At 39.7% G+C, this 24705-nt stretch overlaps 1 protein-coding gene across 1 annotated transcript; it reads right to left on the reverse strand.

Annotated features, from left to right (window-relative positions):
* Positions 1-1819: 1819 nt before the first annotated feature.
* On the reverse strand, positions 1820-18992 carry LOC115776464 (uncharacterized). The gene is made up of 13 exons (XM_030724179.1): positions 18856-18992; positions 17194-17396; positions 13571-13708; positions 13260-13371; positions 11783-11969; positions 9390-9531; positions 9120-9275; positions 7161-7216; positions 5159-5334; positions 4540-4940; positions 4162-4258; positions 3604-3832; positions 1820-3506 (listed from the first exon to the last, which is right to left on the reverse strand). The coding sequence occupies exons 1-13, from the start codon at positions 18976-18978 to the stop codon at positions 3298-3300; spliced, it is 2229 nt and encodes a 742-aa protein (XP_030580039.1). The 5' UTR covers positions 18979-18992; the 3' UTR covers positions 1820-3297.
* Positions 18993-24705: the final 5713 nt, after the last annotated feature.

Consider the following 24705-nt stretch of genomic DNA (forward strand, 5'->3'; position numbering starts at 1 on the left):
AAGAGCTGAAGGCCACTATCAGAGCAACCTGGGCTCTCATAACACCTGAGCAGTGCCACAGACTGATCGACTCCATGCCACGCCGCATTACTGCAGTAATCCAGGGAAAAGGAGCCTCAACTAAGTACTGAGTGCTGTACATGCTCATACTTTGTATACTCATACTTTTCTGTTGGCCAACATTTCTAAAAATCCTTTTTTTGTATTGGTCTTAAGTAATATTCTAATTTTTTGAGATACTGAATTTGGGGTTTTCATTAGTTGTCAGTTATAATCATCAAAATTAAAAGAAACAAACATTTGAAATATATCAGTCTGTGTGTAATGACTGAATATAATATACAAGTTTCACTTTTTGAATGGAATTACTGAAATAAATCAACTTTTTCATGATATTCTAATTTTATGACCAGCACCTGGTCAGCAGTCTTCACAACGATCTTCAACCTTTCCTTGACACACGCCACAGTCCCACCCTGCCTCAAGACAGCCACCTAATCCCCATCCCAAAAAACTTACGCGCCAAACATCTAAGTGACTACAGGCCTATTGCATTAACACCAATGATTACAAAATGCTTTGAGAGGCTTGTGTTACAACATATCAAAGCTTGCCTTCCTCCTGACTTTGACCCCCATAAATTTGCATTCAGAGCAAACAGATCCACTGATGATGCCATATCCATTGCCCTCCATTCCACACTAAACCACCCAGAGCTCCCAGGAACCTCAGCCAGAATGCTCTTCATTGACTATAGCTCCACATTTAATATGATCGTCCCTGACATCCTTATAAACATGATGGCTGCTCTAGACACCGTCCCCCTCCCATACTGTTTTTCTTCTTTTTTATTTTGGGTGGTGGTGGTGGGGTATGTACTAAGCTTACCAGCTCTTCCAATACCATTGTATGCCTGTGCCTACAATGACACTAAATTTTATCTTATCTTCATTCACCCTTTCATCCAAGCACTTTTTTCTACACCTAAATGCTTTCTACCTAACATCTATCTATCCACCCCATCTGTGCTATCGTTCAGTCCAGCTACATCCAGCCATTTGTAGGATTTTTTTGAGGGGCCTGTCCTTCCGTGATGGTTCCTGTTCTTGCTCCTTTTCTTTCTCAGGTACTCACTAAACGTGATAATTTGTGGCCATCTTCCTGATGTACTCATGGCTCATCCTGGATAGTGGTTCTGACACTCACTAGCCCTCGGCCTCCTCGGCTTCTATCTCCTCCTTTGGCCATCTTATTATCTCAGTAGGGTATCTTCTTCTTCTTCCCATTCAGGCGACTCCTCAGAACTTGCCTTACTCTCTGCAGGTACTTGCAGCTTTCCTAGCAGCTTCTTTATAGTTCCCATTTGCCCATTTGTAGCTGTCCTCATTGTCTGCAATGTTGCCTTCTGGTAGTGCAATCCCCTCAGTTCTGACTACCTTCCCTCTGTTTGATAATATTCAACTGCACTTCTCCAGTTTGAATGACATTCTTTGATGTCACTGCTGTAGATCTTAATTGCGTGGATCAGTGAATCGATGTCCCTTTCACTCCTGGCATACAGCTTGATGTCATCCATATGGAGGAGGTGGCTGATGTTCACTGCATATTAAGTATCTGTAACCTGTCTTGTTAATGATCTGGCTGAGGGCCTGTGCAGAGTAGCAGTGGGGACAGAGCATCTCCGTGGTAAATCCGGCACTTTTTTTTTAATTAATTTGATGGTAACTTGGGCAGTTGACTTGAAGTTGGCCTCGAGTGTTGTTCTCCAACAAAAATCCAAAAAGTAAAAGGAAGTAAAGAAATTTTAATATACCATGCATTTCCTTTATTTTAAATAAATCCCATTTAAATTACAGAATTAGAGTTTAAAACATTACAGACATTGATATGTTGGGGTTGAGTTCCACTCCATCCTTGGTGTATATAATTTTCTTGAAAAAGCTATTGGGATACATGTTTTTGGACTTTTGTAAGGCCACCACCTCTTAAAACAGAATCTGAGACTGATATTACTCTCTGTGTTTTAACTTATGGAAAATATGTCTACATTGAAGTGAATCAAAGCTAAATAAAATAACAACAACAAGTAAAAACCATTGATAACCTAAAACTATATCTTCCTAAACCAAGAATAGTTTGTAAAAAGAAAATTTAAGAAAATAAAAGTGTATGAACAAAGCTCCTACAAAGGACAAAAATTGATATAGTTGAGTTGTCAAAGGACTGAGATGCAAGCAGTTTAATTGCTGGGAACCTATTTCCTAGAAGCTGATCACATAAGGAGCATTAAAAAACCCCCCAGCAAAACTGAACTGAAGGAAATGCTGTTTTGAAGTTCTCACTGACCTGGTGCCAGTTAGATGAGCTTTGAACTGTAGGTCATGAATTGTTATAAATAGTTTTTTGTCAGAAAAGAAAATCGTTTTTTTCCACACCTGTGGACAATGGACTTCATCTCAGTATTGGTTCATATTACTTTAAAGCCTTTGAGTTGCTAAGTGCAAAGATATTAGTGATGTTGACTTGCAACCTCTGTCAGAACTCATCATTTTGCCTGGAGTCCTAAACCACAATGACAACTAACACAGATTTATCATCCTTGGAAAAAAAAAGAAGAAGACAAAAACACTGAAAAATAGTTAAGCAAGTGTGTTTTTCAAATCCCACCATCCACCAGCTTTCTGTGTTTCTCCCACTTGGTGAAACCACCTTCCAAACTGCATTCTGGCTGTACCACCTGCCCACATTCCAAAAATATTAGCAGTGTGATTCAGATCAAGTGAGTATCTTCTAAATTAATCCTTTTCCTCTCCATGTTACTATCCCACCAAAGATATCCTATACTGTAGTTGCTCATCTGTCTTCACGCACATATGAACTTGGGTGACATCCCATTCTTAATCAATAGATTTAATATAAAGCTGCTCCACCCATTGTAGCTATAACAACTTCAATTTTTCTGGGAAGGCTCTTCACAAACTTTGAGTGTGTTTATTGGAATTTTTGACTATTCTTCCAGAAGCACATTTGTGAGCTCAGACACTGATGTTAGACTGACTCTGACTTGCAGTCTCTGCAGACCAGTCATGTTCTTCCACACCAAACTTGCTCACATGTCTTTATGGTCCTTGCTTTCTGCTTGATGTTATACACCTGTGGCCATGGAAGTGGAGTACATGAATTCAATGTTAACTTTAGAAGATACTCACTAGATCAGACTATGTCCAACTAAAGAAGAAAGTGATCATTTGAGAAAATAAAACAAGCAAAAGGGTGAGAAAACGGAGACACCTTCATTTAGTTCTCCCATTCTGAAACGATGAGAACATTGCATTCTTCTGCTTTTTGTTTTCTCTTCTTGTGATGAATCACAACAGCCAACAGCACCACCGATACTAAGAAGGCACTGGCAAAGACCACAGTGGAGATGTTGGAGCTGAAGAGGTTCTTGATTTCCCAACTTTCGAGAGCTGATTTGGTGTCTGGAGAAGCTGGTTGAGGACTCACTGAAAGATATCAATTCATGGTAGTTAGACAAGTTGGCAAGCCAGTAAACAGGCAGAGAAGCAGGCAAGGAGGTAGGTTGATGAGTGATATATAAACCTGCTGCAGGTATGCCACTCCTGTCCATCAGAACATCTTGACTGTCCTTAGCTGCACTGGGAACAGGCTGCCCAACAAACTGCAGAGGACCCTGGGTAATGTAGTGGCTAACCGTCTCACTGCTCAGGTCTCGCCTGCGTCTGCGTGATGGATCTTTCAGACATCCCTGAGCACATCTGGAAAAGGGACTCCCTGACTCACACAGGATGACAGAGCAAGTGATGTACACCTGTAATGTGGTAGGGTAAAGACTTTTGATTAACCAGTATTCAACAAAGTCCTTAGAGAAGCAAGTCTAGCCACAGGTCTGCCATCTTGAAATGTCTCTAAGTGCTTAATTGCAATGGTCACCACTGTGTATATGCAGTAATTATCAGTCAAAATGTATCAAAACAATAAAACAAAAGATTTTAAAGGTTTGCTGATTTTGCCTCAAAATCATTTAAAAAAAAAGTTTTTCCCCACTTAAGAATATAGATAATAAACACCTGAAATGCAGCGATATCAAGATCGCCTAACGTCTGTTAAAAGTTTGTATTTGGTATTATTCAAAGTTACCTGGTCATAGTTTCCAGTAAATTTAAAGGCTTGAACTCCAAAGTTGAATATAGTTTGATCAGATGGGTAAACCACTACTGTCTTATCTTCTAGACACCTGAAAGGAGTTGTAGGTTACTTGCAGTACACAATGTAAATGAGAGATGACAGTTCACAAATACGCTTCTTATAATTTATGTTGTTGTTTTCCTACTGTCACTCCATTTCAAGAAACATTCCATATGATAGATAAGGCAGAACAAGTATCCTTGATATCCTTGATTTTTTTTTTTTTAGCTAAAATATACTCTCCTTGAAATATCATTCAAAATACAATTTAGTTCAAAGGAACATAATTTAAGCAACAAATTTACCCATGCAGAAATCGTCAGTGCTTACCCATTCCTGATGATGTAGTATGAGAGGGTGTTTTCAGGGTTGTTATCAGGAGTGGCTTTGCATGATTCAACAAACAAAGTCACATTTGGTAAGTCTGCACTAGCATGAATGCCCATGAAAATAGTCTGCAGCAGATTGACTTGTACTGGATAAGCACTGGCTTCTACTTTATTTGTAAAGTTGCTGTTGCGGAAAATCTCAAACGTGTAGCCAAAGCTGCCAAAGCTGGACTCAGTGAAGATGTAGTCAGCATTCTGGAGATTGTAGTAATTGGAGATGCTGATGGCTTTGGGAAACTGGCACGAGAAATTGATCTTAACTGTCCTTCTTCGAGTTATAACCTCATTAGCCAGCTCAAAGGAGTTGATCCCATTCTTGAAAATGATAAAATCGCCTTTCTCCTATATTTAAGACAAATAAAAGAAAACCCATTAGTGGTTGTGAGGATAACACTAATTGTGAGGTCACTGACTACAAAATTATTGATCACCGGTGGAGACAGTGTTCTTCTCTTCGCTATGTATAATAGGCTGATTTTACACAATCAATGTTTGCATTTCATCAGAGAAAAAAACCAGCAAACTTTGATTTGCATAAAAATGTAAATGTTTTTCCACACCTCAACTTTTGTCCCACAGGTGCTGAACGACATTGCCCCCATGATGTGAGTGCTGTTGGAGGTCAGAGAGCATGACGGATCGCTCAGTTTGAGGAAGTTCTCATCAATGCCAGCGATGGAAGCTTTTTCAACAGCCACCGTCATCTTATTGGGTGAACACTGAACAGTCACTTTGCCTGTAAATCAGAATCTATGTTAGCTACCTACTAGGAATGTACTATGTTTTCATACTACTACTACAAATTTGTACTCAAACTCGTGCAGACAAAAAAACACTGCAAGACATACATGTAAAAATGTTAAACTTTATTAAACTATTAATCATTACACTATCGTAACTGTTAAATCAGAAAAAATGCTATCATAAAAAGAAAACATATCAGGAGTACATTTGAGTTCATGTATTAATAGTTATAGTAAATAAATAGTTTTAATGTTGTAATAGTCAATTTAAACCAAAATAAAAGCTATGACTAAATGTGAAATAAATGACAAATAAAAATGAAAATTTGACTAAACAAGACTTAAATAACTGAAACCTAATGAAACAATATTGTGTTTCAGTTAGTTACAAATCTACGTAAAACAGAAGTGTACAGGAAATGTCTTTGGGTTTATTTTTGTAACTTTATGTCGATTTGTCAAGAGAACTGACAGGAAGAGGTTTTTGGAGCATGTCTTTAATGAAACTGAGATGTCAATTTAACATCTTTATTAAAATATTTAAAAGACATTTCAAACTCATTTAAATTGACAGTAAAAATATTAAACACTAAACTGAATTGAAAACAAAAATGTAAACGTAAATGCATATAAAAACTCTGAAAAATGTCAGCAATGTGTACTGTGTACTTAGAATAGATTATACTTTAAGAACATTTTAGTGCAACAAAAACAAGTGCAAAATGCATAATTTTTTGGATATTTTTCCATTTTATCATACTTGACTGAAAGTCCATCTACCCTTCTACATAGATACCGCTGCACAGTTCTGAGTGTTATGGAAGCTCCACTGTGGCTGAAAGGAAGGCCTTTCAAAAGGTGGTTAAAACCACTCAGTGCATCATAGGTGCACAATTACGTGCCATCAGCGACCTTCACCACCAACGCTGTTTGCAGAGAGCACACAGCATCATCAGGGACTCTTCACACCCAAGTCACACACTGTATAACCTCCTGCCCTCTGGGAGGAGATACAGGAGCACCCGTGCCAGAACCACTCGGTTCAGGAATAGCTGTTTCCCATTATCTGTTACATTACTGAAGTCCTCAATTCACTCATAACTACCCACTACATCAGGACAACTACTACCCACATTACACACACTGGACTAACCTTACATTCTGTTCACTGGACATTGTAAATATTATAACTCATGATTCTATATATTTATTCTTATTATTATATATGTCCATAGAACATAAATATATATTCTTATTTAGCACATCTACATCATATTTATCACACTCTGTTATAATTGCACTATCCACCTGCACTTTATTCATAATTGCACAATACATTTTAGTTTTTGCACTCTGTCTGTAAGTGCACAGTTTTCATATTTGCACTCGTACAACTTTGCGCAGTGCTCCCATTTGCACTCCTTGTAGATGCTAAGTGATTTCATTGATTTGTACTTGTACTGAGCAATGATAATAAAGTTGAGTTTATCTTTATATCTATCTTTAGATTTTAACTCAATGTCCCAACCTTTTTGGAACTGGGGTATAAGGAAATACAAACAAACAAATTTAAAGATTCGCGTATTTAATAGACAGACACAAAAGAAAAGAACTTTCTAAAGATTTGTTTTGCTTTGTTTTTTAGAGAAAGAGAGAGCACTTTATGACTTTATAAGGTTTTATGGTTTAAAAAAAGGGAGAGATACAAAATGCAACCATAAGTGTTTGAAGAAATGGCCAGTAGTGTTTTGTGCAGTTGCTATTATAGTCTCAGTTATTGCTCATTTGTTTCAAGATAGATAACAGATGATTTACAAACCTTGTGTAGTAGATGCTTGGGTCACCAAGACAACAACACACCTCATCTCTGATTGGCTTAATGATGAAGAAAGAAAGAAAGAATGAAATACTTCAGTGCAAATATGGAAAAAGAAAGCTAAATGATCATTTTAACATAAGCAACTGCCAACAATCAGTCTCACAGCAAAATGTGTAATGGCTCCATTGATCCACAGTGTAAAAAGTTTTTTTTTTTCACAATAAATGGTCTGAAAATAGAGGACTTTTTTTTTTTTGATTGTCAAAGGCAGCACATAAAAAGGCAAAGGAGGCTGGCGGTAGTGTAAGTTGCAGAACTACCCACAAAGACTTACTTTTCTTATTTCAGTTTTTCTTATTTTTCTTGTTTCATTTTCATTTACTCATTGGTTCATTTCAAGAGACAAAAAGGAGAAAATAACATACGAGAGAACAAATTTGACTTTTTAACTGAGTGAGCAGGAAATTATAATGTGTATTTTTCCAGTACAGGGTCATGGCAACATGAAAATATACCATCTGTCGATTCTAAGGTTTTATGATTTGGTTCTTTCAAGGTTTTAAAATTAGATGAATACTTTTTTTAATTTAAAAAAATAGATGAATGCATCCTAAGACGAACAACAGCACATAACATATTACACCTTATCATTATTTAACATAAACAAAGCAAAAGGCAGAAGGGGTGTGTGGAAAATTAAGTACACCCTATTATTCAGTAGCTTGCAAGACCATCTTTAGCAGCCTTGACTTGAAGTAATTATTTTCTTAAAATCTTTATTGGTCTTTATCAGTAATTGTTATGGAGGAGTTTTGGGCCACTCATCACTGGGGGGTTCACATAATGCACTGTTTCTTTTCATTCACCTTATTTACTTTGTTTATACTCCACTCTGCATTTAATCATTAATTGATATTAATCTCTGGCTCTCTTCCACAGCATGTCTTTTTTTTCTCTCCCCTCAGCCCAGCTCAGATGACCCCCCCTCCCTGAGCCTGGTTCTGCTGGAGGTTTCTTCCTGTTAAAAGGGAGTTTTTTCTTCCCACTGTTGCTCATAGGGGGTCGTTTTGACTGTTGGGTTTTCTCTGTATTATTGTAGGGTCTTTACCTACAATACAAAGCAGCTTGAGGCGACTGTTTGTTGTGATTTGGCGCTATATAAATAAAATTGAATTGAATTGAATCATCTTTGGTTGCTTCAGTTCATTGAGGTGTTCATTTAGGTCCAGCTCTCTTAAGGTCCCACCACAGCATTTCAGTTGAGTTGAGGTCTGGATTTTGACTGGGCCAACACTTTGAGTGCTCAGACAGAGTAGAAAAGCACTATATAAGAACTAGTCCATTTATCATTTACCAATCCTTTAGCTATTCTGTTGTAGATTTGTTGGTGTGCCTAGGACCATTGTCTTGTTACATCACCCAGCTTTCACCAAGCTTTAGCTGTCTGAAAGACAGTGCCACGCTTGATTCTAGAATACTTTGGTACACAGAAGAGTTCATGGTTGAGTCTATGACTACAAGGTGTCCAGGTCCTGTGGCTGCAAAACCAGCCAAAACCATCAGCTCTATTTGACCATGCTTGATGGTTGCTATGATTGTATTTGGGTTTAGAAAATTGTAGCACTGTTCATTATGGCTTCACATCTCCACTTTGGGCTCATCTGTCGGCAGGACTTTGTTCCAGAAGTCTTATGGCTTGATCAGATGCAACTTTGCAAACCTAAGCTGTGCTACTATATTCATAGTAGCACAGCTTAGGGAGAAGGGAGAAGAAGCTTTATCTTGGCAGTCCTTCCAAATAAGTCATAATTGTTCATTTTTTTCTAATTTTACTGTGATGATTTATGAGCACCTGACTGCTAAAATATACAGTAAAATATAATGTAAAACCTTAGAATTGACAGCGGGTGTACTTTTTTTTTTTTTTGCATGATTATACATGTACACAAAAGCACTCACGTGTGATTTGTCTCTGCAGTAAAGCAGACTGGGACACTTCTGTACAGGTCAGTGTACTGTGGTGTCCAGCTCAGAGTGACTTCTGCTTTCCCCAGTGCATCATCTTTAAACACTTTGGTCATGTTCTCGGGACCACTGACCTGGAAGTCGAAGATGCTTCAGGGAAATGAATAAACATTACATAAAGATTAAAAAAAGTAAAAAGTAATTCTCTGAGTAAATTCTTTGAGAAAGCTAGTGCCATAATTAACAGCTGTAAGAAATAAACACCTGGCATCTTGAGCTTGTGCTTGAGCATAAAGCTGGAATGTCTGACCCACAGTGGCATGAAGAATATCACCATGCAAAGGGGTTCTGTACAGGAATTTGGGCTGGACAAAACCGGCGTCACAGTTTGGTATTGGCAGAAGGACTAAAACACAAACATAGATTATCAAGGTGGAAAAACGTTTACATTTTCATACAATAGCCTCTTTGAGTTTGATCTGGTTGGTCAGTCATCATTTCAGAGACTGTGAGACTATCTACAAGGTGGTGGTTTATAGCTTAAATTGTAATATTCAGTAACTCAGCCAAACTTTGCTGTCAAGTGTGTCTTTCCTTATCAATTGTTCTTGTTTTTGTCAGCATCAAGAAGAGGAAAAAGATCAGACTTTCACCTGTCTTTTTCAGAGGTTATTTATGTCAAAGTCTAACTTTGCCTTGAATATTACTGTTTTATAGTAAACTTATATCTACTTTACTACATTTCAGATGGAAATGTCAACATATTAGATTCCTCGAACAGCTAGAATATTTGTTAGATTAGACTTGTTGTTGGTATTTTCAGATAAAAGGTCAGAATACAGTAGGCATTTCTTTCTCTTCTTTCTCTGGTTTCTGCTGCTTGAGTATTGTTGTTTCATCCTGGATGGTGGTTTTGAGACTCAATAGGCCTTGTTCTCTTTCCTTCTGCTTAGCACACAGTCTGAGGGTGCTGGGACTTGTGATGAAAACCTCCATGCATGATAAGAACCTTTCTTGTCTTGATGCCAGTGGATTATATCTCCTCCTTTGACCAGCTTATTATCCCAGCAGGGTATCTGATTACCAGCAGGGCGTAGGTGTTAATTGTTCAGCTGCCTTCTCAGGACTTGGCTTGCTCTCTGCAGGTACTTGGTGGTTGCAGCTTTCCTAGCAGCTTCTTCATGGATCCCATTTGCCAATGGGACTCCATGGTACTTGTAGCTGTCCTCAATGTCTACAATGTTGCCTTCTGGTAGTGCAATCCCCTCAGTTCTGACTACCTTCCCTCTCTTAGTTACCAGCTGACTACACTTCTCCAGTCTGAATGACATGTTGTTGTTGTAGATCCTACAGTTGTGGATCAGTGAAATAGTGTCTTGTTCACGTACAGCTTGATGCCATCCCTGTAGAGGAGGTGACTGATGTTTGTGAGATTTTGTAGTCAGTATCTGTAGCCAGTTCATGTTAATGATCTGGCTGAGGGGATTCAGACTTATGCAGAACAGCAGTGGAGACAGAGCATCTCCTTGATAAATCCCATTCTTGTAACTTATGCAGTTGGCTTGAAGTTGGTCTCTAGTGTTGTTTTCCACATCCACTTCGAGCTCCTGATGAAGGCACTTAGGGTCCTGTTGATCTTGTACAGCTCTAGGCATTCCTGGATCCATGTGAGGCATTGAGACAGGATTTTCTTGTCCAGACAGTGCACAGGTTGGGCAGTCTGGTGTTACAGTTTTAAGTGACTGCTCTATCTACCAGTAGCTGGTGTTTTTGCTCCTCTGGTATTTCTGTCCATTCCTTTCTGGGTCCTGCTCATGTATTGAGCCATGTACCTGTTCAGCTTAGCTGCTATGGAGCCTGACAGGAGCTTCCATGTTGTACTGAGGCAGGTTATTGATTGTAGTTGGATCGGACCAGTCCCTTCTGTTATCTTTGGGAATCAGGACTGTCCAGCCTTCGGTCAGCCATTCTGGGTGCATCTTAGCCATTATAGCAGCTGGTTCATTTGTGCTACCAACTACTTATGATGTGCAGTTAGATTCTTTAGCCAGTAGGTGCGACATAGGGCATGTCCAACTCTTCATATTTGAGACTCTTTCTTGGATGTCTGCCTCTGTGATGGTTACTGATGCTTCTCCCATGAGCTCTGCCACTGAGAGTACAGCTTGGATGGCTCAGTGGAGAAGATCTGGTTTATTCTACTGGCTTCTATCTCTTTGGTATACCTCTTCAAGGGGTTAGACAAGGCTGTGATTCTTTGGCAGTTTCTAAGGGCTCAGGTATGGACAGTGTGTTGTTCTTCTTAAACACACCAAGATTAACAGGTTTGCATCAGGTGTTGAATAACCAGGACATACTAATGAGAACATGGCTACTGGAACAAGGATACAGCATAAGTGGACAAAAGACAAGAATAGGTAACTGTTGAATTGCTACTATGTATGTAACTCCAGAGAAAGGAGTTACATCAAGAGGATGTGGGTCCTGTGGCTTCTTTGACACCCAACATCTAGATTAAGACCAAAACAACTTGTAGCCCACTGTTCTAATGTTCACAAGAGGCAGGGAGGCTGAGAGGGAGACATACGGGATGAGACATTCAGCATGTTTGTGTCAGTCAGCCAATCAGATTGACTACATACTTTTGAATGACTTACCCTCCACAGAGAACTGTAGTTTTACTTTGCAGAGAGGGGGTGAGCTCATGTTGTAGGCCTTTTGAAACACTGATGTTCCATCTGAGTAGGTCAAAGTGATGTTTTTTGTGGAGAAGTCCTCTATCATCAGCTCAAAAACATGGATTCCAGTTTGAATGTCACCTGTACTTGTCAGTGTGCATGCAGTCTAAAAGGATGTGAAGCACAAATGGATATGATACTGATGCTGTTTTCTCTCTCAGTAGTGAGCTTAGTAATTGAAAGCTGTATAAAGCAGAGTAGAAAAGCACTATGTAAGAACTAGTCCGTTTACATTTGAACATGAGAGCTAAAGACAGGATTCTGAACATAGTTACACTGTCACAGTTTTGCTTTTGATTTTGTTCATTTCATTCACTGAGTTCCAGCCACTCCTGCATGCTGCATCACCTGATCTCCTGTGTTTCCTGCTCACCCATTCCTCCCCTGCTCATTAGTCTCTCAGTGTATGTGCAGCACAGTAACACTCAGATTCTCACTCCTAACGTCATGCCAGTACTTCAAAGTGTCCATGTGTTTTGTATTTTAGCAGTCTTCTGACTATATCTGATAATCAGCAGTTTTCTTTTCTTTTTTCCTTTCCTTTTCCCCTTTTACCATTTACCTAGTTCTCACAAATAAATCTATTTTCTATTTCTGCTAACTGATATTTGAGTGTTGCTTTCGGTCCCTGCTCTGTTCAGTTTCTTAATGTATAAAAACAGGCTTATAATAAATGCAAAGACATACTAATATAGTTGATCTTGTGATTTAAAAAAAAAGACCTGAAAAACATAGCAATAATCTTTTTAGATTTCCAGTTGAAAAGGTAGATTGTTTTTCTTGTTTAAATATTTTTTCTCTCCTTCTCTTTTCAAGTGTTGGATGCATGCAAATGATTTGGGGATTATTAGTCTAGTGGTGTACGAGAAGATAACCCTGATGGACAAAATTGGCCAAAGGTCGTCTAATTTATTATTATCTTTTTTAATGGGTGGAATTCTGGTATGGGTTTTTTGTAAATTTGTAACAAGGACACAAACACCAACTCTTACTGAGCGATGAAATGTGCCACAACAAGCCCAACAGGACCCAAAGTATCTGCTCACAGCATCCAGTGTCAGACACTAATTGAAACCCTTTGGGGTCTCATATCCTTTCTCTAAAGAGCCAGAACAGTTTTAACAACACAAGGAGAGGTTGCATAAAATTAAATGATAAATGGTATTCATAATAGTACTCTTGTAGTCTTCCTGGCTACTCAAAGACTTTTCACAGTAGAAGCCACATTCGCTCAGTCATTCACGTTATTCTTAGCATTTTAAGAACTGAGTTTTGCATTTGGCCAGATCAAACCGTCAGCATTCTGATCAATGGATGACCTATACATCCCTAAATTTAGTGAGTTAGACTGTATTATTGTAGGGTCTTTATGTCACAATATAAAGGATTGGATTACCTCATCTAGAGTGAAGTTTGTGGGATTAGATGCAGCGAAGCGGCATTTCACTTCATCTCCATCTGGATCATATGCCAGAATATGTATCCTTGAAAAACAGTTCTGAGGCACCCTGCATGAACAGGCATCATATATTAGTATGTATCACAGTAATTTAACAACAAATTTTCATGTGATATTAACATTTCATGTGATATTGTTTTCAGGATTATGGTTTTATGTTTGATTTATTTGGAAAAACTGTTATTTTTTAAGAACACAAAAGATTGTCAAAGTTGCATGTGGCAAAAAAAAAAAAAAAAGGTTTGTACCGCAAATAAGATACTGTTGCTGTTACGGGACAGCTGTTGAGGGAGTGTGTATCAGATCGAGTTCCCAGGTCCAGTTCAGTGTGTGTTGTCCAGTTGGTTTTTCCTTCAACATTAGGCACCCAGCAGCAGCCGGAGTCCCTAAAAAAGAAGTGAAACATTTTATTATTCATAATGATTTTCATCACAATAACCAACAATCTAAGGAGTGAAAAAATATACACCAGGTCCACATATAAAGCACTCCCCTGTCTAGTCTGTGTTTCTGTTTTCCTGTATACAAACTTCCTGCTTTGTTTTTCCAGTCCTTTGTTTCATGTGTATCGTGCTCAATTTTGCTTCACCTTGTCTTGTTAGGCTGACTGTTACTGCCACTGACCTCTTGGCCTCTTCTAGAAAGAGCGCTGCTCTCCTCCCACCCTCCCTCTCTGCTCAAGGTCTTTCTACACGATTGCCATAGCTGAACAGCATTGTAGTTTGGGAGACTGCATATATGGCTCCAGCAGCAAGTGGTCACTGCTATTTGACTTAGATGTGTGTGGTTGCTGCAGTGGCGCAAAAAGGGGGTATGCACTATATGCAATGCATAGGGGCGCCGCACGAGGGGGGGCGCCACAGCGATGTGTGGAAATTATTTCTCTAGTTGCTTTTTTCTGTATTTAACAGCTGTGCATATGACATGATCAATAACAGAGGCGCGGCACTGATTAGGTACCCCTGTGCTACTTCTTGTTTTTTGTTTTGTTGGTTCTGCTGTTTTTTGTTTTATTGTGATGGAGTTATTTTTCATTTGTGCACCTTTTTTTTCCTGTTTTGTGGCCGGCTGGGGAGCATCGTATTCTATTTTGTTTTTACCTTTTAGCGTAGCTCTGCTTTTTGTTTCTAGGATGAATGGGAGGTTTTTGTTTATTTTGGCCTTGGAGAACCTGACGTTTGAGTTTTCCTCCCTTTTTGTTTTGATGATATTAAGTTGATTATAAATATTGTGAATAAATTAAGTGCACATGAGACTCAGTTTGTGTTTTCCCAGAATATCTGTGACCCCTAGACCTTGCAGGTAGGGGGTTTTGTAACTCTAATTCTGTTCACCTGAGCTTCTCAGCTGTTCCATCTTGTCATGTTATCCTGGTCTGTATTTATGCCTCTCTGCCTGTTGTTTGCTCTCCCATCTGTCTGTGTCTTGGATAAAGAAATCTTCCTGATTTGTGCTTCTGGCCCCCCACCCAGCCTTGTGAGTGTTTGAACAAGATGCTCACTAATGCACAAGTCACTAAAAGACAGATCTGCATTTATTTATGGTTTGTTGGCGTTTCTAAGATATGAGGCAATGGTACAGAATGAATGTGGCTCAGGTGGCAGCGCAGGTCATCTACCAACCACAAGCTTGGTGGCTTTCTCCTCCTGTCTATGTCAAACTATCCTTGGGCAAGATGCTGAACCCCAAGTGCCCCCCCCCCCCCCATGAACATTAGATAAGTGTCTAGTTATAGATAAAAGTGCTGTGTGTGTAAAACTGGGTGAATGAGACATGTAGTAGAAAGTGCTGAGAGCTTAAATTGAGCAGAAAGGTGCTATATAAGTGCCTGTCCATTTATAATTTTAATGCTACAGATAACTTCATGTACTGTCTCTGTGCTTTGTTCTCTTATTTGTTCACACCCTGATGTTTCTCACCAAAGGCTGGTTTGTCATTCCAGCAAAAACATTCCAGTTGTGATACTAAAAACATTCCAAATGCAGCACTGTCTGCATTCTGTTCAAGCGTGTCAGTGACAATCAGCCAGCATAGAGGAGCAAGAAGCTAAATGTCACTTCTCAAAATAAGATTGATAGATACTGTGTTCTGGAGAATGTAGTGTGTGTGTGGTATGTACTTAGGCCCAGCTGTGTTAAAAAGTACTTTCATATTCATACTTTCATTTTCAGCCTCTGTTAATGGAGATCAGTTTTTAGATGTAAAGATTAAAAAAAGCTGCACAACAAATTAGAATGTCTAATTTAGCCTAATACTTTGTTTTTGTACAACACTATCGCAGAACTCATCAGATCTCAGATTGATTCATGATATCACTCAGAGCACTTTCTACTACAAATCTCTTTCACCCAATCACAAATACAGTGCTTTTATCTATACTTAAGCACTTTTATCTAACATTCACACTCCAATACATGAGTCGGGGGCAACTCAGGGTTCAATATCTTGCCCAGTGATACTTCGACACATGGACTGGAGGAGCCGGGGATCAACACATCAACCTTGTGATGGGTAGAGGACCTGCTTCCCACCTGAGCCACAGCCACCTCAACATCAGTTCAAATGTCAGTAATGGCTGACTCTGCCTCCTTAACCACAGCTGTCCTCAAATCAAAATGCTTCTGAGCAGAACTTTGCCTAAGAGATATCTGAGCCACCAATTTAACTCTTTTTAAATTTTAAAGAAGGCAAAATTAACTCCATATCATTCCCAAATTTCCACTAAAAGTGTCCACATTCCCAAATTCATTATCTTTTTTGGGGTGACTGTGGTTCAGGAGGTAGAGCAGACAATCTACTAATCGGAAAGTTGGCAGTTTGGTTCCTGGCTGCTCCGGTCTGCATGCCAAAGTATCCTTGGGCAAGATGTTGAACCCTGAGTTGCACCTGAGGTATTCATCGGAGGATGAATGTGTGCACAAATGTCAGCTAGAAAGCACTTAGATATAGAAAAAAAAAATGCTTTTATGAATTTTTGTGTGAATGGGTGAATTCATTCATCAGGTTTTTTTTTTTCATTATTCCAGCTCTTTCAGCTACACTGAATTTAAATTAATTTTTTTCTGTCATACATTATTAGTCTTTTCTAGCTGTAAAGTCAGATGTAACTTTATTGTGAAGTCTTGAAAAGTAAAGAATATTTTATTTTTCTTATATGATGTTTAGTTTTTGTAATAACATACAACTTTGTTTAGCTATTTGCAATAAAACAATAAAACAAGCCTTCAGATTTCATGTCATAGCTGCACTGTTACACTGTAAACACTGTGACTCACATTTCTTTGGGGAAAATAACTGTTCCAAGTTTTAAGGTGCTAAAAGGATAAACTTTTTATAGTTTAATTTTCAAATATGATCACGTGAAGTTCAGTCCATTCACACTCCAATGAATCCATCAGAGAGCAACTTGGGGTTCAGTATCTTGCCCAAAGACACTTTGGCATGCAGACTTGAGTAGCCAGGAGTCAAACCACCAACTTTCCAATTAGTAGGTGACCCGCTCTATCTCCTGAGCTACAGCCACCCCATAATCTTAGCTTTTAGAATTAAATGCATATAAAATCTTTTATAAAATATACACTAAAGAATTTTATTGTCACCCTCTAAGTTGACCCTTTGGAGTCCAATTGAATGAAAATAGTTACAGAACTTACTTTACACTTTCAGTAAGTCAACAAAGGTGTAAACACTTACATTTCTCAACTTCTTCATTTTTAGGTTATGCTAGATAATGCTTGTTAAGTCTAAATATAGTTTTCTCTTCAATCTATGAGATGCACCAGAGTTTCATTCTACCTGCACCCCAAATGCAGTTATTATTTAATTAGCAAAAGACAAACAAGCAAGCTGTCTCACTGTGACTGTGACTTACCTCAGAAAAAAGGAGGTTTTATTTGTTAGGACGGTTGCTGTTGTGTTTCCTTCAGACTGGCACCAGAGCCCTTGGCCTGTGTTGTCCTGGTCTGTTTGCAGGACACTCGACTTGTCAAAGCTTGTACATACACCACTCTCACATGCGAAGGATGACTGATCTTGACAGTTACTTCTGCCATTCTGTCTGTGATAAAAGGTCACCTGGAGGATTTGAGAAACTACTCGTAATTCTTATTAATGCACATGGAAAAACCAGATGAGAAATCGTTCCTTTATTGTGTAAGCGCTTTGAGTGCTCATATCTGAGTAGAAAAGCACTATATAAGAACTAGTCCATTTACCATACCTTATAGTTCCTGTATAATTGGTTCAGTGTTTTAGCTGGGTCAGCTGGAGGGCACACAGACATCTGTTCACCTTTTGATGGCTAAATCTGACCCAAACTATAACATCTGTGTTAGCCAGTAATTTTTTTAGGCCCACAGAAATGTCTGGGTCAAGACATTACACAAATATAAGTTACAGCCCACAGAACCATCTGGCCAAAAGTTGTGAAATTTGGCACAATTTCTCGGGATAGTCTCATCATTTTCACCAAGTTATGTGCCACTTGGATTTCCAACCACAACTTGTGACCCCTGTGACAGATTTTTGAAATTAAGATACCTTATATGTATGAATCCTTAGATGTAGGGAGTGGCTGTGGCTCAGGAGGTAGAGCATATCATCTACTAAGTGGAAGGTTGGTGGTAAGATTTCCAGCTACTCCAGTCTGCATGCCAAAGTATTCTTGGGCAAGATATTGAACCCCAAGTTGATCCCGATGTATCCATTGGCACGTGAATGTGTTTGAATGTTAGACAGAAAGCACTTTAATGTAGAAAAAAGTGCCTGTGTGAATAGTAAATGCAGACGTGTTTGTATAAAATGCTTTGAGTGCTCAACTAGAGTAGAAAGCGCTATATAAGAACTAATCCATTTAACACCTCCACGTAGCCGAGTTCACCACAGCCATATTGGACTTTCTGCCATACTGGATTTTATAGAAATCCTTTACAAAATTTTCACAGATCACAAAGTTTGTCCAGTGTTCATCAAAAATGACTGAGATAAAATTAAAAAAATTCCAAAGTGCTTGCCAGTCAGAGATAATGAAAATTGATGAAAAGTTGCCAAACAGGAACTGAACTCAAAGTGAAACTAATTTTTCATGGGTCACAGATTTTGTCAGATTTTAACTAAACTTGGTATATATGATCTTCAGAGCAACCTCACAAAAGTTATTCTGGTTTCCAGAAGCATTTGCCCACAAAATTTATCAAATTTGATGAAAAAGAAGCCAAAAAGGAAGTGAGCTTATATCTTGTCTTTGACATTAGGCAGTATGGATTGTATGCAAATGTTTTGCATGTCGTTGAGACTTCTTAAGAATTGGCTACATGCTTGTATGGTTCCTTAAGTAAAAAATGGGACTGGCTATTAATCTGATATGCCAAAATTTTAAAAAATCTGCATTATTACAGTCAATTAACTATTCTGTTTTTCTTCAATGTTGTGATTTATATTGCCCCTTTTACAGATATTTATTATCAATTATGATAAATCTGAACACTGACAGAATATAATGAAAGCTTCAGCATACATAATCAAATTCTATTACCTTAAATGTCCCATCCGTTTTCTTCTGCAGAGGCACAAAACTTATGCTGTCTCCATAAAAGCTGAGACTTGAAGCAATCCCCAATAATGAGAACAGCAGCAGAAGAACTACACCTGCCTCCATGATGTCCTACAGACTCTGTTCATGCAAAAGCTTGTTCAGCCAGTTTCAGTCTCAGAGACGGAAAAGGCAGGAAACCATCTAACAGGAATAACCCGTTCTCATCTCAACCTTTAGAAATGTTTTTATGTATGTATGCTTGTATGTATGTTTGTAAAAAGAGTTTTATAGGTTAGAATGACAAAGACACTTTCTGTGTTTGACCCATTGATCAAAATTATCAATTCAAGTAATTTATTTTCTTCTGTGTAAATTTTTATGGGTGCACATTGTGTAAACCAATAAATTATGCAGCTGAAATCGCAAAACTAATATAACAAATCTGTTGGAGATACAGTAATCCCTCACTACTTCGCGGTTCACAGGTTTTCAATCAATATTAGTGTAAAATATTTATTGTGGTATTTTTGCTATTTTGCGGGTTTTTACAGTACTTGTTCTTCACATGCGTAGTACGTGTTGTACAGTAATGTATATATTTGGTGTATAAGTGTGTGGGGAGGGTTTATAAAAACTTAAAATAGTGTATAACTACTAAAATAACGTATAAGTATTAAAATAAATATAGCATCCCTACCTCGTGGATTTTCACTTATTGCGGGTGGTCCTGGAACGTAACACCCGCGATAAGAGAGGGATTACTGTAGTTTCCTTGATTGAGTCAGTGTCTGTGTTCCCCCTGCCACTGAGAGTACACCTTGGATAGTTCAGTGGAGAACATCTGGTATATTCTCCTGGAGTCTACATGTCTGGCATACCTTTTCAAGCAGTTAGCCAAGGTTGTGACTGTGAGCCTTTGCTTGGCTGTTTCTAAGGCCTCATGGATGAACAGCTTGTTGTACATTTTCTGCACCCATTTCTTCAGTTCTTGACAGTTGGCTAACCTTCCTTCGTGCTGCCTTGATCTTGGCCTCCAGTCTTCTCCTTGGAATGTAGTGTTCCTTGTGGGTGTGATTCATTTTATAGCCAACCATCTCTTTCAGGTCTCATATTCAACACAACAATAGTTCTTGGAGCTTGGTGGCCAGTCTCAGAGTGTGGGGAAGGATGATATCTCCCCCCTGGCCTGAAGTCCTGGTTCAAAACATTTGTGTTGTACCTCATCAGCTAGTAGAATAGCAGTTGCTTCTTGCACATGTTGCACATGCAATTTTGAAGAATCCATAGGTTCCACAGCCTCTTTGTGTAACTCCCAATGAAAGTGGGTTAAATGAAAAAGTTTTAGCATAGAAGCATTTCAACAGTTCCCTATTCTTATCTCATGTCCACTTTTTCAATGGGTCAAGGGTTTGAATCCCTGCCAGAGAATGCATCCAGTAAGAGCCACCAGGATAGACACCCCAACCCCCCACCCTCAGTCCTACCTAAAGTGTACCTCAGAATATGAGCGAGAGATATATGATTGAAGCCATACCTGCTTGGACATTACCCGGATTAACAAGGTCCATGTCAGGTACTGAGGAACCAGGACGTACTGACAATAAGTTGGCTACTGGAACAAGGAAATGGCATAACTGGACATAAGATAAGAATTGGGAACTGTTGGTCATGCTACTACACATGAAATCCCAGTGAAAGGGGTTACATAAAGAGGATATGGGACTTATAGATTCTTTGACACATAACATCCAGACTGACATTGAAACAACTAGTAGCTCAGTGTTCCAACATTCGCAAGAAGCAACTGCTTCTTAGTGGCAGTGGTGCAGTGGGTAGGTGCTCGCCTTGCAGCTGGAAGGTTGCAGGTTCAAGCCCCTGTCCCTGCACTGCATTGTGTCCTTGGGCAAGACACTTAAACCACATTGCCTAACGGTAGTGCCAGTCTCTGGCTGCATAACCGCAGATGCTGGTCTCTGGATGAGTGATCTGGAACCATCATTTCGTTGTGTGCCTTGTGCCCACAATGACAAATAAGTTGAATCTAATCTAATCTCAACTAGGGGGGTGATATCATCCACACACTCCAAGATTGGGTACCAAGTCCCAGTAACAACTAGAACGTTGAATGGCACTGCAGATGACCTAAAAGAGAAGATCACGATTAAACTGGAAACTACTAAACTAAAAACTAAGACTACAATGCAAATGCAGAACTAAGGACAATCCACCACAGCAAGGGTGATACTTGAGATGCTTGGCTATAATATGAACAACCACAAAGGAGCAGTATCCTCCATGACGGCTGAGTTCAAGGCAGCACCAAGGGAAGCTATCAGAACTGGAGAAAGATGTGATAAAGAAAGGGGTGCCTACAGTAAGCTGTCCATACCTGAGGTCTTAGAAACTGCCAAGCAAAGACTCACAACCTTGGCTAACTGCCAGAAGAGGTAGAGAAAGAAGAAGAGAGAGAGAAACCAGGAGAATATTCCAGATGCTCTTCACTGATCCATCCAAGGTGTACTCTCAGTGGCAAGGGAACAATATGAGAACAGCACCCCCACCAAGACTGGAGACAGAGCAGTACTGGAAGAGCATATGGGAGAAGGAGCAGGGTCCAGAAAGTAACTGGGAAAGATACCAGGGGAGCAAAACACTAGCTAGTGGTAGACAGAAAAGTCACTTGAGACTGTAAAGCCAGACTGACCAACCTGAGCACTGACTGGATTTATTACTAGAAAGCCTATGACTCAGTGCCTCACCTGGATCCAGGAGTGCCCGGAGCTATACAAGATAAACAGGACCCTAAGAGCCTTCATCAGGAACTCAAGGAGAATGTGGAAAACAACACTAGAGGCCGTCTCTGGAGCTTGAAAAAGAGTGACTGGACCTCTTTTTGTTTTTTGAAGACTTTTTAAATCTCATCCAAAAGGCTTCTACAGTTCTCAAACCAAAAGATGCAGAGACCCAGGTTTAAACCCCAGCGTGCACAGTCCACTGGAAGTGGTTGTAACCCACTATTGTTCATGTGCGTAATCACATGCGCCAAGGTGTGAAAGGAAGCGTGGGTCATTACAATCAGTGGTTTTGCGTGAAACCAATTTGGCACTTTGCACCATTCTATCAAATGACCTATTGAGGTCACCTGAACAAAGGTGTGAATGGGGGCGCCTGGACAGGGAGTTCAGGACAGCATTGTAGACTGGGGAGAATCAAGCCGTATGCCAGAAGTGAACAAGACATTGTTTCACTGATCCACACCACTAGGATCTACAGCAATGACATCAGAATGTCATTCAGACTTGGAGAAGTGTAGTCAGATGGTAACAAAGACAGGGAAGGTAGTCAGAACTGAGGGGATTGCACCACCAGAAGGAACATTGCAGAAATTGAGGACAACTACCAGTACCTTGGAATCCCACACGCAAATGGGAACTGTGAAGAGCCCGCTAGGAAAGCTGGAACCACCAAGTACCTGAAATGCATAAGAACGGGCCCGCGTTTCTGTGAACTGCTCCTTTACGTATGAGTGTGGGCGGGTCCTCGTCTGGACACGGAAGCCGAAGCGCACAAACGTGGAAGAACACGCTCTCCTTTCTGTGCTGCAAATACGTTTTACAGTCCAAACCAAACTACTGCAGCATCTGTGTGCAGCACAGAGGTAAACACAGACAGCGATTAGAGCAAGATGACAAGTACGCACTTTGTGTCCTTTTATCTGTTATATGAACTGACACAAAGCAGCAAGTTCAACCTTAGAGCCCAACCTAATTCACAGCAGTGAAAATCGCTTCGCTTTTCCCATGTAATACACATGTAATATGGTAGAAAACTTGATGTTGAGATGGCAGAGTCACAGCCTTCTGCCGCTTTCATCACGCATTCTTGGTTCGAGACCAACTAGTTTGTGGGCTGGAGTTGAACTCGTTTTTCGGCCGAGCACCAAGTGCTTCCACGGTGGAAAACCTGCCTAACGGTTCAAATAAAGGCACCCTGTTGGTGGGAAAGAGGCTCTAGAGAGTAAGTCAAGTCCTGAGGAGTCAGTTGAGTGGGAAGAACAAGATCTGGGCAATCAACACCTATGCCCTGCCAGTTATTAGACAACCTGCTGGGATAATAAGATGACCAAAAAAGGAGATAGAAGCCACTGACATCAAGACAAGAAAGCCCCTTACCATGCATGGAGCATTTTACCCCAGATCCAACACCGAGATTGTATGATCTACAAGTTCATCAGGAAGATCATGTGCTTAGTGAGTACCTCAGGCAGCAGAAACCAGAGAAAGAAGAGGAGGAAGAACAGTAACCATCTTGGAAGGACAGGTCCCTGCACGGCATGTACCAGCGGCAGATAGAAGAAGTGGCTGATAGCGAAAAAATCCAACTAATGGCTGGACAAAGTTGTACTGAAAGACAGCACAAACATGTAGCATCCCCTGGCTAAATGATGGTCTCTTAAACTGATGGTTCACAGAAACTTTACTGAAGATTTGATTTGTTGAACCTTTCAGTGAACACACTGTAAGAGTGTTTTTATTTTACTGGCACATAAACATCATTTGCACATCCGGTATGAGCTCTATCTCACATATCATAAGCAGACCTTCTTTTGTAGCTTAACATATTAAAAGACTCCTATATAACGCATTCAATCGAGGCTGCCGATACTTTTACTGGTAAATTAAAATACAATTATGACGAAACTACAGCACCCCTATTCACTCTAATAGGTTACTAACTTACAGCTTCTCATTACTCTACACACAGACAAGTAATAATATGATTCTACATAACTTATTACAGGAAATATACAAAAACAAACCTTGGGCCACTGTCAGCCAGGTACTCATTAAGAGTACCTTAAGGCACACTTTATTACTGTCTTAAATCCGACGTTACTACTGAGTCCTCTTACTGTTTTTCGCCATAGTTTTTCTTTCAAAATAAGAGTATGAACTTCAAAACAAACTTTCAGGTTCAACCATATATTAAACTTCTAACCATTTGAAGGTCATTTACAAGAGACACTGATCATGGCAGCACAGGAACAAGCTCTAAGTACAAGATCGACAGAGGCTGGGTTCTACCACACAAGGCAAGACCCCAGGTGCAGACTGTCCAGAGATGCCCCTGAGACATTCCAGCACATAACAGCAGTATGAAAGATGCTAGCAGGCAGGGCATACATTACATAGACTGCCTTAACCAAGTGGCTGGCATAGTATACAGGAGCATCTGTGCTGAGTATGACCTTGAAGTCCCGAGTTCAAAATGGTATAGGCCCCCACAGGTGGTCAAGAGTGACAGGGCTAAGATCCTGTGCGATCCTGTTGGATTCAGACAAACTTGTGATGGCTAACCAACCGGACATAGTGGTGGACCAGCAGAGGAAGAAAGCCGTAGTGATAGATGTTGCAATACCAAGTGATGGCAATCAAGAAGAAAGAAACATGAGAAGTGAAATAAATACCAAGGGTTCAGTGAAGAGCTGGAAAGGATGTGGGAGGTTAAAGTAATGTGGTAATTGGAACACTAGGTGCAGTACCCTCCAAACTGAGAGAGTGGCTCCAGCAGATTCCAGAAATGACAGAAGGACAAAGACCGCCCACAGGGTGAGTGGTGAATTTTTTTCAAATTGACCACCTTGTTAAATAGAAAGTTCTGTGAATGGGAGCTCTATTTAGAAATTCAGTGCAGTAAGAGTGACTGACAGAAGCCTCGCATTATGACATCATAAATATTCCAGCAACAGTAAATACCCGGTTGACTTTATACAGTTATGTATATAGAGTCTTTTGCCTAACAAAAAATTATATTGTTAGCCTCATGGCATAATTGCCTAAGTCAAATTTT

The sequence above is a fragment of the Archocentrus centrarchus genome, unplaced genomic scaffold (assembly GCF_007364275.1).
Source record: "Archocentrus centrarchus isolate MPI-CPG fArcCen1 unplaced genomic scaffold, fArcCen1 scaffold_32_ctg1, whole genome shotgun sequence".
Taxonomy (NCBI): Eukaryota; Metazoa; Chordata; class Actinopteri; order Cichliformes; family Cichlidae; genus Archocentrus; species Archocentrus centrarchus.